Genomic DNA, 15,478 nt, shown 5'->3' with positions numbered 1-15,478 from the left:
TTTCGTACCTAGGGGTGTGTGTATAGTATGCCTGTAAAGTAGCGCACGTTTCCCGTGTTTATAACTGTCCCTGCACAAAGTGTCATTTCTAAAGGATTTTAAAACTACTCACGGCTATAATGAATTGTCGGGTCTCAGCAATACACATAAAAGTCATTGAAAGTCATTGAAAAATAATAATAATAAAAAAAAGTGTGGGGCCCCCCTAAATTCCATTACCAAGCCCTTCAGGTCTGGTATGGATATTAAGTGGAACCCTACGCCAAATAAAAAAAAATGGCGTACCAGACACTTACCTGAGCACACAACCTGGCAGGCCACTGGAAAAGAGGGGGGATGAGAGAGCGCCCCCCCTCCTGAACCGTACCAGGCCACATGCCCTTCAACATGGGGAGGATGTCCCCATAATGATGGGGACAAGGGCCTCACCCCCACAACCCTTGCCCAGTGCTTGTGGGGTCTGCGGGTGGGGGGCTTATCGGAATCTGGAAGCCCCCTTTAACAAACGGGACCCCCAGATCCCGCCCCGCCTATGTGAATTGGTAACATTTTACAAAAAAAGTGTCAAAATGTTAAAAAACCACAGGAGACTTGGGACAAGTCCTTTATTAAAAATAAAAAAAATTAAATAAAAAAGAGATTCCATCGATGTAATCCAAAAAAATCCATCCTCGATCTCCAGCAATGTAATCCAATTCTCGTTCTCCAGCGAGGAACACCCACACGATTCTGCCTCCTGCCAGAGGCACCCGACCAATGACGCGGCACCAGCCTTACAGCTCTTATGTAGCTGAGGGCGGGGCCACGCATCACGTGACCCCGTCCCCCTATGACGCAGGGGGAAACACCGGGCTTTCCCAGTGACGTGGATGGGTGACTCCGCCCCCTCTAAATGCAACGGAAACCACCCATCCACATCAATGGGAAAGCCCGGTGTTTCCCCTTGCGTCAGAGGGGGATGATGTCATGTGACGGGTGGCCCCGCCCTCAGCTACATAAGAGCTGTCAGGCTGGCCGCGGTCATTCCCGGGGTGTCTCCGGTGGGGTCAGCATCGTGTGCGTGTTCCTCACTGGAACGTAGAGATCACCCATTGCTGAATACTGAGAATGGATTCCATCGCTGGAGTGGAGATCGAAACATCGCTGGAATCTTTTTTCTCTTTTAAATTTTTTTTTATTTTTAATAAAGGACTTATAAAGCTGTGTCTGTGTGGTTTTTAACAATTTGACTCTTTTTTAATGAAATGGTAGGGGTACAATGTACCCATTATCAATTCACATAGGGGGCGGGATCTGGGGGCCCCCTTTGTTAAAGGGGGCTTCCAGATTCTGATAAGTCCCCCGACCGCAGACCTCAAAACCACCGGGCAAGAGTTGTGGGGATGAGGCCCTTGTCCCCATCAACATGGGACAAGGTGCTTTGAGGGGTCACAGACCCCCAAAGCATCCTCCCCATGTTGAGGGCATGTGGCCTGGCACGGTTCAGGAGGGGGGGTGCTCTCTCATCCCCCCCTTTCCTGCGGCCTTCCAGGTTGCATGCTCAGATAAATGGTATAGTATGGATTTTTGGGAGGACCCCACACCAATTTATTTTTAATTTCGGCACGGAGTTCCCCTTAAAATCCATACCAGACTTAAAGGGTCTGGTATGGATTATTTGGGGGAACCCCACATCATTTAAAAAAAATGATGCAGGGTTCCCCTTAATATCCATACCAAACCTGAAGGGCCTGATATGGAATTTGGGGGGACCCCCACACATTTTTTTTTAAATTTTGGTTCCCTGCACAAAATGTCATTTTTGAAGAAAAAAAAGTAATTTAAAACTACTCGCTGCTATTAATGAATTGTCGGGTACGGCAATACAGATGAAAGTCATTGAAAAAATGGCAGGGGTTCTCCTTAATATTCATACCAGACCCAGTAATTTTTTCAATGACTTTCATCTGTATTTCCTTTAGAAATTACACTTTGTGCAGGGACAGTTCTAAGCATGGGAAACATGCGCTACTTTACAGGCATACTATACACACCCCCCAGGTATGAAATTTAAAGGAATATTTCACTTTTATTGTTTCACATTAAGCATTATTAAAATCACTGCTCTGAAAAAACATCCATTTTAACCACTTAATTGCTTGCCGACCACCCACCGCAGTTATACGGCGGCAGGTCGGCTCTGCTGGGCGAGATCACGTAGCCAATAGGGGCACGCTCGCCCCTGATGCCGACGCACGTGCCCGGCGGTTGCGATCACCGCTGGGCACCCGCTATCGCTCGTTACAGAGCGAGAACCGTGAGCTGTGTGTGTAAACACACAGCTCCCGGTCCTGTCAGGGGAGAAATGCCTGACCGTCTGTTCATACAATGTATGAACAGCGATTTGTCATTTCCCCATGTCAGTCCCACCCCCCCTTCAGTTAGAACACACCCAAGGAACATACTTAACCCCTTCCCCGCCCCTAGTGTTAACCCCTTCACTGCCAGTGGCATTTTTATAGTGATCAATGCATTTTTTTTAGCACTGATCGCTATAAAAATGCCAATAGTCCCAAAAATGTGTCAAAAGTGTCCGAAGTGTCCGCCATAATATTGCAGTACCGAAAAAATCGCTGATCTCCGCCATTACTAGTAAAAAAATAAAATATTAAGAAAAATGCCATAAAACTATCCCCTATTTTGTAAACGCTATAACTGTTGCGCAAACCAATCAATAAACGCTTATTGCAATTTTTTTAACGAAAAATAGGTAGAACAATACGTATCGGCCTAAACTGAGGAAAAAAAATGTTTTTATATATATTTTTGGGAATATTTATTATGGCAAAAAGTAAAAAATATTCATTTTTTTCAAAATTGTCGCTCTATTTTTGTTTATAGCGCAAAAACGAAAAACCACAGATGTGATCAAATACCACCAAAAGAAAGCTCTATTTGTGGGAAATAAAGGAAGCCAATTTTGTTTGGGAGCGACGTCGCACGACCGCGCAATTGTCAGTTAAAGCAACGCAGTGCCGAATCGCAAAAAGTGGCCTGGTCTTTGACCAGCAATATGGTTCGAGGGTTAGGTTGTTAAGGACCACTTCACGCCAATATACGTCGGCAGAATGGCACCGGCGCGCTCGCGACCCGGTCCTAAGCTCCATGACCGCGCTTGCGGGACCCGCGGACCCGATCGCTGCTGATTGGTCACCGGAGCTGAAGAACGGGGAGAGGTGAGTGTAAACACACCTTCCCTGTTCTTCACTGAGGCAATGTCACTGATCGTCTGTTCCCTGATATAGGGAAAGACGATCACTGACGTCACACGTCCAGCTCGCCCCCCTACAGTTAGAAACACATACTGTATGAGGTCACACTTAACCCCTACAGCGCCCCCTAGTGGTTAACTCCTAAACTGCAATTGTCATTTTCACAGTAAACAATGCATTTGTATAGCACTTTTTGCTGTGAGAATGACAATGGTCCCAAAAATGTGTCAAAAGTGTCCGATGTGTCCGCCATAATGTCGCAGTCACAAAAAAAATCGCTGATCGCCACCATTAGTAGTAAAAAAAAAATGATTATTAAAAATGCAATAAAACTATCCCCTACTTTATAAACTTTGCGCAAACCAATCGATAAACGCTTATTGCGATTTTTTTACCAAAAATATGTAGAAGAATACGTATCGGCCTAAACTGAGGAAAAAAAAAGTTTTTTTTATATCTTTTTTTGGGGGATATTTATTATAGCAAAAAGTATTTTTGTTTATAGCGCAAAAAATAAAAACCACAGCGGTGATCAAATACCAACAAAAGAAAGCTATTTGTGGGGAAAAAAGGACGCCAATTTTGTTTGGGAGCCACGTCGCACGACCGCGCAATCGTCAGTTAAAGCGACGCAGTGCCGAAACGCAAAAAGGGTCCTGCATAATGGTCCGGGTCTTAAGTGGTTAAAAAAAAAAATAGCATTGATACATGTCCCCTGGGGCAGGACCCGGGTCCCCAAACACTTTTTAGGACAATAACTTGCATAATAACCTTTAAAATTAGCACTTTTGATTTTTCATGTTCGTGTCCCATAGACTTTAACGGTGTTCGTGTGTTTGAACAAATTCTTTGACTGTTCGCAAGTTCTGGTGCGAACTGAACCGGGGGGTGTTCGGCTCATCCAGCCTTCTCTGACATGCTGATCGGGATGCAATCCAGGTGATGCTTCTAGTCAAATCCTAATGTTAAATATGATAGTGATTCTATTGATCAAAGTCCACACTTTACAGGCATAGAGCCCACATGGCTGCTGAACATACGGTTGCTTATTTATAGCTGTATATATAGCTAATAAATACTGTGTTTATTAGATCTGACTGGAAGCATCACCTGGATCACATCCCGATCGGCAACAGAGAAGGTTATACAGCATTACTGTTGCTAGGTGACCAGCTAGGGGCTCGGCTCTCTACAACCAATAGTGCCAGCCTTCCCCTGCATGCACCCATAATGTCTCACAAGAGTCGAACGCTATAGGAGAGCAGAGGAGGGAGGGGCAGGGGAAGCTACACGAGCACCAAACGCTATAGGAGAGCAGAGGAGGGAGGGGTGGGGAATCCCTTCAAGAGCCGAACGATATAGGAGAGCAGAGGAGGGAGGGGCGGGGAATACTTACAAGAGCCGAACGCTAAAGGAGAGCAGAGGAGGGAGGGGCGGGGAATCCTTACAAGAGCCGAACGCTATAGGAGAGCAGAGGAGGGAGGGGCGGGGAATCCTTACAAGAGCCGAACGCTATAGGAGAGCAGAGGAGGGAGGGGCGGGGAATCCTTACAAGAGCCGAACGCTATAGGAGAGCAGAGGAGGGAGGGGCGGGGAATCCTTACAAGAGCCGAACGCTATAGGAGAGCAGAGGAGGGAGGGGCGGGGGAAGCTACACGAGCACCGAACGCTATAGGAGAGCAGAGGAGGGAGGGGCGGGGAATACTTACAAGAGCCGAACGCTAAAGGAGAGCAGAGGAGGGAGGGGCGGGGAATCCTTACAAGAGCCGAACGCTATAGGAGAGCAGAGGAGGGAGGGGCGGGGGAAGCTACACGAGCACCAAATGCTATAGGAGAGCAGAGGAGGGAGGGGTGGAGAATCCCTTCAAGAGCCGAACGCTATAGGAGAGCAGAGGAGGGAGGGGCGGGGAATACTTACAAGAGCCGAACGCTAAAGGAGAGCAGAGGAGGGAGGGGCGGGGAATCCTTACAAGAGCCGAACGCTATAGGAGAGCAGAGGAGGGAGGGGCGGGGAATCCTTACAAGAGCCGAACGCTATAGGAGAGCAGAGGAGGGAGGGGCGGGGGAAGCTACACGAGCACCGAACGCTATAGGAGAGCAGAGGAGGGAGGGGCGGGGAATACTTACAAGAGCCGAACACTAAAGGAGAGCAGAGGAGGGAGGGGCGGGGAATCCTTACAAGAGCCGAACGCTATAGGAGAGCAGAGGAGGGAGGGGCGGGGAATCCTTACAAGAGCCGAACGCTATAGGAGAGCAGAGGAGGGAGGGGCGGGGGAAGCTACACGAGCACCGAACGCTATAGGAGAGCAGAGAAGGGAGGGGTGGGGAATTCCTTCAAGAGCCAAACGCTATAGGAGAGCAGAGGAGGGAGGGGCGGGGAATCCTCACAAGAGCCGAACGCTATAGGAGAGCAGAGGAGGGAGGGGCGGGGAATCCTTACAGGGAGGGGCGGGGAATCCTCACAAGAGCCGAACGCTATAGGAGAGCAGAGGAGGGAGGGGCGGGGAATTCTCACAAGAGCCGAACGCTATAGGAGAGCAGAGGAGGGAGGGGCGGGGAATCCTCACAAGAGCCGAACACTATAGGAGAGCAGAGGAGGGAGGGGCGGGGAATCCTCACAAGAGCCGAACGCTATAGGAGAGCAGAGGAGGGAGGGGCGGGGAATCCTTACAAGAGCCGAACGCTATAGGAGAGCAGAGGAGGGAGGGGCGGGGAATCCTTACAAGAGCCGAACGCTATAGGAGAGAAGAGGAGGGAGGGGCAGGGAATCCTTACAAGAGCCGAACGCTATAGGAGAGCAGAGGAGGGAGGGGTGGAGAATCCTCACAAGAGCCGAACGCTATAGGAGAGCAGAGGAGGGAGGGGCGGGGAATCCTTACAAGAGCCGAACGCTATAGGAGAGCAGAGGAGGGAGGGGCGTGGAATCCTCACAAGAGCCGAACGCTATAGGAGAGCAGAGGAGGGAGGGGCGGGGAACCCTTACAAGAGCCGAACGCTATAGGAGAGCAGAGGAGGGAGGGGCGGGGAATCCTTACAAGAGCCGAACGCTATAGGAGAGCAGAGGAGGGAGGGGCGGGGAATCCTCACAAGAGCCGAACGCTATAGGAGAGAAGAGGAGGGAGGGGCGGGGAATCCTTTCAAGAGCCGAACGCTATAGGAGAGCAAAGGAGGGAGGGGCGGGGAATCCTCACAAGAGCCGAACGCTATAGGAGAGCAGAGGAGGGAGGGGCGGGGAATCCTCACAAGAGCCGAACGCTATAGGAGAGCAGAGGAGGGAGGGGCGGGGAATCCTCACAAGAGCCGAACGCTATAGGAGAGCAGAGGAGGGAGGGGCGGGGATTCCTTACAAGAGCCGAACGCTATAGGAGAGCAGAGGAGGGAGGGGCGGGGAATCCTTACAAGAGCCGAACGCTATAGGAGAGCAAAGGAGGGAGGGGCGGGGAATCCTTACAAGAGCCAAACGCTATAGGAGAGCAGAGGAGGGAGGGGTGGGGAATCCTTACAAGAGCCAAACGCTATAGGAGAGCAGAGGAGGGAGGGGCAGGGAATCCTTACAAGAGCCGAACGCTATAGGAGAGCAAAGGAGGGAGGGGCGGGGAATCCTTACAAGAGCCAAACGCTATAGGAGAGCAGAGGAGGGAGGGGCGGGGAATCCTTACAAGAGCCGAACGCTATAGGAGAGCAGAGGAGGGAGGGGCGGGGAATCCTCACAAGAGCCGAACGCTATAGGAGAGCAGAGGAGGGAGGGGCGGGGAATCCTCACAAGAGCCGAACGCTATAGGAGAGCAAAGGAGGGAGGGGCGGGGAATCCTCACAAGAGCCGAACGCTATAGGAGAGCAGAGGAGGGAGGGGCGGGGAATCCTCACAAGAGCCGAACGCTATAGGAGAGCAGAGGAGGGAGGGGCGGGGAATCCTTACAAGAGCCGAACGCTATAGGAGAGCAAAGGAGGGAGGGGCGGGGAATCCTTACAAGAGCCGAACGCTATAGGAGAGCAAAGGAGGGAGGGGCGGGGAATCCTTACAAGAGCCAAACGCTATAGGAGAGCAGAGGAGGGAGGGGTGGAGAATCCTTACAAGAGCCAAACGCTATAGGAGAGCAGAGGAGGGAGGGGCGGGGATTCCTTACAAGAGCCAAACGCTATAGGAGAGCAGAGGAGGGAGGGGCAGGGAATCCTTACAAGAGCCGAACGCTATAGGAGAGCAGAGGAGGGAGGGGCGGGGAATACTTACAAGAGCCGAACGCTATAGGAGAGCAGAGGAGGGAGGGGCGGGGAATCCTTACAAGAGCCGAACGCTATAGGAGAGCAGAGGAGGGAGGGGCGGGGAATCCTTACAAGAGCCGAACGCTATAGGAGAGAAGAGGAGGGAGGGGCAGGGGAATCCTTACAAGAGCCGAACGCTATAGGAGAGCAGAGGAGGGAGGGGCGGGGAATCCTTACAAGAGCCGAACGCTATAGGAGAGCAGAGGAGGGAGGGGCGGGGAATCCTTACAAGAGCCGAACGCTATAGGAGAGCAGAGGTGGGAGGGGCGGGGAATCCTTACAAGAGCCGAACGCTATAGGAGAGCAGAGGAGGGAGGGGCGGGGAATCCTTACAAGAGCCGAACGCTATAGGAGAGCAGAGGAGGGAGGGGCGGGGGAAGCTACACGAGCACCGAACGCTATAGGAGAGCAGAGGAGGGAGGGGCGGGGAATACTTACAAGAGCCGAACGCTAAAGGAGAGCAGAGGAGGGAGGGGCGGGGAATCCTTACAAGAGCCGAACGCTATAGGAGAGCAGAGGAGGGAGGGGCGGGGGAAGCTACACGAGCACCAAATGCTATAGGAGAGCAGAGGAGGGAGGGGTGGAGAATCCCTTCAAGAGCCGAACGCTATAGGAGAGCAGAGGAGGGAGGGGCGGGGAATACTTACAAGAGCCGAACGCTAAAGGAGAGCAGAGGAGGGAGGGGCGGGGAATCCTTACAAGAGCCGAACGCTATAGGAGAGCAGAGGAGGGAGGGGCGGGGAATCCTTACAAGAGCCGAACGCTATAGGAGAGCAGAGGAGGGAGGGGCGGGGGAAGCTACACGAGCACCGAACGCTATAGGAGAGCAGAGGAGGGAGGGGCGGGGAATACTTACAAGAGCCGAACGCTAAAGGAGAGCAGAGGAGGGAGGGGCGGGGAATCCTTACAAGAGCCAAACGCTATAGGAGAGCAGAGGAGGGAGGGGCGGGGAATCCTTACAAGAGCCAAACGCTATAGGAGAGCAGAGGAGGGAGGGGCGGGGGAAGCTACACGAGCACCGAACGCTATAGGAGAGCAGAGAAGGGAGGGGTGGGGAATTCCTTCAAGAGCCAAACGCTATAGGAGAGCAGAGGAGGGAGGGGCGGGGAATCCTTACAAGAGCCGAACGCTATAGGAGAGCAGAGGAGGGAGGGGCGGGGAATCCTTACAGGGAGGGGCGGGGAATCCTCACAAGAGCCGAACGCTATAGGAGAGCAGAGGAGGGAGGGGCGGGGAATTCTCACAAGAGCCGAACGCTATAGGAGAGCAGAGGAGGGAGGGGCGGGGAATCCTCACAAGAGCCGAACACTATAGGAGAGCAGAGGAGGGAGGGGCGGGGAATCCTCACAAGAGCCGAACGCTATAGGAGAGCAGAGGAGGGAGGGGCGGGGAATCCTTACAAGAGCCGAACGCTATAGGAGAGCAGAGGAGGGAGGGGCGGGGAATCCTTACAAGAGCCGAACGCTATAGGAGAGCAGAGGAGGGAGGGGCGGGGAATCCTTACAAGAGCCGAACGCTATAGGAGAGCAGAGGAGGGAGGGGTGGAGAATCCTCACAAGAGCCGAACGCTATAGGAGAGCAGAGGAGGGAGGGGCGGGGAATCCTTACAAGAGCCGAACGCTATAGGAGAGCAGAGGAGGGAGGGGCGTGGAATCCTTACAAGAGCCGAACGCTATAGGAGAGCAGAGGAGGGAGGGGCGTGGAACCCTTACAAGAGCCGAACGCTATAGGAGAGCAGAGGAGGGAGGGGCGGGGAATCCTTACAAGAGCCGAACGCTATAGGAGAGCAGAGGAGGGAGGGGCGGGGAATCCTCACAAGAGCCGAACGCTATAGGAGAGAAGAGGAGGGAGGGGCGGGGAATCCTTACAAGAGCCGAACGCTATAGGAGAGCAAAGGAGGGAGGGGCGGGGAATCCTCACAAGAGCCGAACGCTATAGGAGAGCAGAGGAGGGAGGGGCGGGGAATCCTCACAAGAGCCGAACGCTATAGGAGAGCAGAGGAGGGAGGGGCGTGGAATCCTCACAAGAGCCGAACGCTATAGGAGAGCAGAGGAGGGAGGGGCGGGGATTCCTTACAAGAGCCGAACGCTATAGGAGAGCAAAGGAGGGAGGGGCGGGGAATCCTTACAAGAGCCGAACGCTATAGGAGAGCAAAGGAGGGAGGGGCGGGGAATCCTTACAAGAGCCAAACGCTATAGGAGAGCAGAGGAGGGAGGGGTGGGGAATCCTTACAAGAGCCAAACGCTATAGGAGAGCAGAGGAGGGAGGGGCAGGGAATCCTTACAAGAGCCGAAAGCTATAGGAGAGCAAAGGAGGGAGGGGCGGGGAATCCTTACAAGAGCCAAACGCTATAGGAGAGCAGAGGAGGGAGGGGCGGGGAATCCTTACAAGAGCCGAACGCTATAGGAGAGCAGAGGAGGGAGGGGCGGGGAATCCTCACAAGAGCCGAACGCTATAGGAGAGCAGAGGAGGGAGGGGCGGGGAATCCTCACAAGAGCCGAACGCTATAGGAGAGCAAAGGAGGGAGGGGCGGGGAATCCTCACAAGAGCCGAACGCTATAGGAGAGCAGAGGAGGGAGGGGCGTGGAATCCTCACAAGAGCCGAACGCTATAGGAGAGCAGAGGAGGGAGGGGCGGGGATTCCTTACAAGAGCCGAACGCTATAGGAGAGCAAAGGAGGGAGGGGCGGGGAATCCTTACAAGAGCCGAACGCTATAGGAGAGCAAAGGAGGGAGGGGCGGGGAATCCTTACAAGAGCCAAACGCTATAGGAGAGCAGAGGAGGGAGGGGCGGGGAATCCTTACAAGAGCCGAACGCTATAGGAGAGCAGAGGAGGGAGGGGCGGGGAATCCTCACAAGAGCCGAACGCTATAGGAGAGCAGAGGAGGGAGGGGCGGGGAATCCTCACAAGAGCCGAACGCTATAGGAGAGCAGAGGAGGGAGGGGCGGGGAATCCTCACAAGAGCCGAACGCTATAGGAGAGCAGAGGAGGGAGGGGCGGGGAATCCTCACAAGAGCCGAACGCTATAGGAGAGCAGAGGAGGGAGGGGCGGGGATTCCTTACAAGAGCCGAACGCTATAGGAGAGCAAAGGAGGGAGGGGCGGGGAATCCTTACAAGAGCCGAACGCTATAGGAGAGCAAAGGAGGGAGGGGCGGGGAATCCTTACAAGAGCCAAACGCTATAGGAGAGCAGAGGAGGGAGGGGTGGGGAATCCTTACAAGAGCCAAACGCTATAGGAGAGCAGAGGAGGGAGGGGCGGGGATTCCTTACAAGAGCCAAACGCTATAGGAGAGCAGAGGAGGGAGGGGCAGGGAATCCTTACAAGAGCCGAACGCTATAGGAGAGCAGAGGAGGGAGGGGCGGGGAATACTTACAAGAGCCGAACGCTATAGGAGAGCAGAGGAGGGAGGGGCGGGGAATCCTTACAAGAGCCGAACGCTATAGGAGAGCAGAGGAGGGAGGGGCGGGGAATCCTTACAAGAGCCGAACGCTATAGGAGAGAAGAGGAGGGAGGGGCAGGGGAATCCTTACAAGAGCCGAACGCTATAGGAGAGCAGAGGAGGGAGGGGCGGGGAATCCTTACAAGAGCCGAACGCTATAGGAGAGCAGAGGAGGGAGGGGCGGGGAATCCTTACAAGAGCCGAACGCTATAGGAGAGCAGAGGTGGGAGGGGCGGGGAATCCTTACAAGAGCCGAACGCTATAGGAGAGCAGAGGAGGGAGGGGCGGGGAATCCTTACAAGAGCCGAACGCTATAGGAGAGCAGAGGAGGGAGGGGCGGGGGAAGCTACACGAGCACCGAACGCTATAGGAGAGCAGAGGAGGGAGGGGCGGGGAATACTTACAAGAGCCGAACGCTAAAGGAGAGCAGAGGAGGGAGGGGCGGGGAATCCTTACAAGAGCCGAACGCTATAGGAGAGCAGAGGAGGGAGGGGCGGGGGAAGCTACACGAGCACCAAATGCTATAGGAGAGCAGAGGAGGGAGGGGTGGAGAATCCCTTCAAGAGCCGAACGCTATAGGAGAGCAGAGGAGGGAGGGGCGGGGAATCCTTACAAGAGCCGAACGCTAAAGGAGAGCAGAGGAGGGAGGGGCGGGGAATCCTTACAAGAGCCGAACGCTATAGGAGAGCAGAGGAGGGAGGGGCGGGGAATCCTTACAAGAGCCGAACGCTATAGGAGAGCAGAGGAGGGAGGGGCGGGGGAAGCTACACGAGCACCGAACGCTATAGGAGAGCAGAGGAGGGAGGGGCGGGGAATCCTTACAAGAGCCGAACGCTAAAGGAGAGCAGAGGAGGGAGGGGCGGGGAATCCTTACAAGAGCCGAACGCTATAGGAGAGCAGAGGAGGGAGGGGCGGGGAATCCTTACAAGAGCCGAACGCTATAGGAGAGCAGAGGAGGGAGGGGCGGGGGAAGCTACACGAGCACCGAACGCTATAGGAGAGCAGAGAAGGGAGGGGTGGGGAATTCCTTCAAGAGCCAAACGCTATAGGAGAGCAGAGGAGGGAGGGGCGGGGAATCCTCACAAGAGCCGAACGCTATAGGAGAGCAGAGGAGGGAGGGGCGGGGAATCCTTACAGGGAGGGGCGGGGAATCCTCACAAGAGCCGAACGCTATAGGAGAGCAGAGGAGGGAGGGGCGGGGAATCCTCACAAGAGCCGAACGCTATAGGAGAGCAGAGGAGGGAGGGGCGGGGAATCCTCACAAGAGCCGAACGCTATAGGAGAGCAGAGGAGGGAGGGGCGGGGAATCCTCACAAGAGCCGAACGCTATAGGAGAGCAGAGGAGGGAGGGGCGGGGAATCCTTACAAGAGCCGAACGCTATAGGAGAGCAGAGGAGGGAGGGGCGGGGAATCCTTACAAGAGCCGAACGCTATAGGAGAGAAGAGGAGGGAGGGGCAGGGAATCCTTACAAGAGCCGAACGCTATAGGAGAGCAGAGGAGGGAGGGGTGGAGAATCCTCACAAGAGCCGAACGCTATAGGAGAGCAGAGGAGGGAGGGGCGGGGAATCCTTACAAGAGCCGAACGCTATAGGAGAGCAGAGGAGGGAGGGGCGTGGAATCCTCACAAGAGCCGAACGCTATAGGAGAGCAGAGGAGGGAGGGGCGTGGAACCCTTACAAGAGCCGAACGCTATAGGAGAGCAGAGGAGGGAGGGGCGGGGAATCCTTACAAGAGCCGAACGCTATAGGAGAGCAGAGGAGGGAGGGGCGGGGAATCCTCACAAGAGCCGAACGCTATAGGAGAGAAGAGGAGGGAGGGGCGGGGAATCCTTACAAGAGCCGAACGCTATAGGAGAGCAAAGGAGGGAGGGGCGGGGAATCCTCACAAGAGCCGAACGCTATAGGAGAGCAGAGGAGGGAGGGGCGGGGAATCCTCACAAGAGCCGAACGCTATAGGAGAGCAGAGGAGGGAGGGGCGTGGAATCCTCACAAGAGCCGAACGCTATAGGAGAGCAGAGGAGGGAGGGGCGGGGATTCCTTACAAGAGCCGAACGCTATAGGAGAGCAAAGGAGGGAGGGGCGGGGAATCCTTACAAGAGCCGAACGCTATAGGAGAGCAAAGGAGGGAGGGGCGGGGAATCCTTACAAGAGCCAAACGCTATAGGAGAGCAGAGGAGGGAGGGGCGGGGAATCCTTACAAGAGCCAAACGCTATAGGAGAGCAGAGGAGGGAGGGGCAGGGAATCCTTACAAGAGCCGAAAGCTATAGGAGAGCAAAGGAGGGAGGGGCGGGGAATCCTTACAAGAGCCAAACGCTATAGGAGAGCAGAGGAGGGAGGGGCGGGGAATCCTTACAAGAGCCGAACGCTATAGGAGAGCAGAGGAGGGAGGGGCGGGGAATCCTCACAAGAGCCGAACGCTATAGGAGAGCAGAGGAGGGAGGGGCGGGGAATCCTCACAAGAGCCGAACGCTATAGGAGAGCAAAGGAGGGAGGGGCGGGGAATCCTCACAAGAGCCGAACGCTATAGGAGAGCAGAGGAGGGAGGGGCGGGGAATCCTCACAAGAGCCGAACGCTATAGGAGAGCAGAGGAGGGAGGGGCGGGGATTCCTTACAAGAGCCGAACGCTATAGGAGAGCAAAGGAGGGAGGGGCGGGGAATCCTTACAAGAGCCGAACGCTATAGGAGAGCAGAGGAGGGAGGGGCGGGGAATCCTTACAAGAGCCAAACGCTATAGGAGAGCAGAGGAGGGAGGGGTGGGGAATCCTTACAAGAGCCAAACGCTATAGGAGAGCAGAGGAGGGAGGGGCGGGGAATCCTTACAAGAGCCAAACGCTATAGGAGAGCAGAGGAGGGAGGGGCAGGGAATCCTTACAAGAGCCGAACGCTATAGGAGAGCAGAGGAGGGAGGGGCGGGGAATCCTTACAAGAGCCGAACGCTATAGGAGAGCAGAGGAGGGAGGGGCGGGGAATCCTTACAAGAGCCGAACGCTATAGGAGAGCAGAGGAGGGAGGGGCGGGGAATCCTTACAAGAGCCGAACGCTATAGGAGAGAAGAGGAGGGAGGGGCAGGGGAATCCTTACAAGAGCCGAACGCTATAGGAGAGCAGAGGAGGGAGGGGCGGGGAATCCTTACAAGAGCCGAACGCTATAGGAGAGCAGAGGAGGGAGGGGCGGGGAATCCTTACAAGAGCCGAACGCTATAGGAGAGCAGAGGTGGGAGGGGCGGGGAATCCTTACAAGAGCCGAACGCTATAGGAGAGCAGAGGAGGGAGGGGCGGGGAATCCTTACAAGAGCCGAACGCTATAGGAGAGCAGAGGAGGGAGGGGCGGGGAATCCTTACAAGAGCCGTACGCTATAGGAGAGCAGAGGAGGGAGGGGCGGGGAATCCTTACAAGAGCCGAACGCTATAGGAGAGAAGAGGAGGGAGGGGCAGGGGAAGCTACATGGAGAGAAGCTCCTCCTGATTGGCAGCCTGCACGGACATACTGTGAGTACTCTGCAGCTCCACTCTGAATTTTTCTAGGTGGTGGGAGAGGAACTGGGGGGAGTAAGCAAGCTTTGTACTGTGGGGGGGAGATTTACACAGCGCACCCCACACACAGTGCACCCCTCAGCCCTGCACTCCGCACACACAGCGCACCCCTCAGCCCTGCACTCCGCACACACAGCGCACCCCTCAGCCCTGCACTTCACACACAGAGTGCACCCCTCAGCCCTGCACTCCGCACACACAGTGCACCCCTCAGCCCTGCACTCCGCACACACAGCGCACCCCTCAGCCCTGCACTTCACACACAGAGCGCACCCCCTCAGCCCTGCACTTCACACACAGAGTGCACCCCTCAGCCCTGCACTCCGCACACACAGCGCACCCCTCAGCCCTGCACTTCACACACAGAGCGCACCCCTCAGCCCTGCACTTCACACACAGAGTGCACCCCTCAGCCCTGCACTCCGCACACACATCGCACCCCTCAGCCCTGCACTCCATGCGCACACAACGCACCCCCTCAGCCCTGCACTCTGCGCACACAGCGCACCCCTCAGTCCTGCACTCCACGCACACAGCGTACCCCCTCAGTCCTTCCAGACGCAAGCATACGCATTATTCTTGCTGCTGGAATCCAGCGACTGCATGAACATAGCCGCATGAAGGAGACCTAAAAGTGACATATTTAATTTTTTCTTCATTTTGCAGTGCGTGGGACAAAGGGGAACCCAATAACGATTACGGTCGTGAAAACTGCGCAGAGATTAAGAAAAACATTCGGTCAATGAATGACATCCCGTGTGACAACAAGAAACATTATATATGCAAAGCTCTGTCGAGGGGCTGAGATACGCTCTGTAGACTATGAAGTCTCCTATCTGTATGATATCTGCTTCCATTCTGTACCGGGAGTTCCATGACTGTACTAGGAGGTTGTGGAAAACCATTTGCTTTTGCTCCATGTTTTATTTACATTGATTGAGCCCATACGCTATGGGGTCTATATATATATATATATATATATATATA

The 15,478-nt window shown here is 54.7% G+C and overlaps 1 protein-coding gene across 1 annotated transcript in view; it reads left to right on the top strand.

Annotated features, from left to right (window-relative positions):
• The window catches only part of LOC120930806 (CD209 antigen-like protein C), a 64,433-nt gene extending 48,955 nt beyond the window's left edge, over positions 1 to 15,478 (top strand). The window contains exon 11 of the mRNA XM_040341982.1: positions 15,158 to 15,478. Within this exon, the coding sequence (XP_040197916.1) occupies positions 15,158 to 15,296 (139 nt within the window). The 3' untranslated portion in view covers positions 15,297 to 15,478. The remainder of the gene's footprint in view (positions 1 to 15,157) is intronic.

Source organism: Rana temporaria, chromosome 3 (genome assembly GCF_905171775.1).
Source record: "Rana temporaria chromosome 3, aRanTem1.1, whole genome shotgun sequence".
NCBI classification, from domain to species: Eukaryota; Metazoa; Chordata; class Amphibia; order Anura; family Ranidae; genus Rana; species Rana temporaria.
This window is presented reverse-complemented; position numbering and strand designations above follow the sequence as displayed.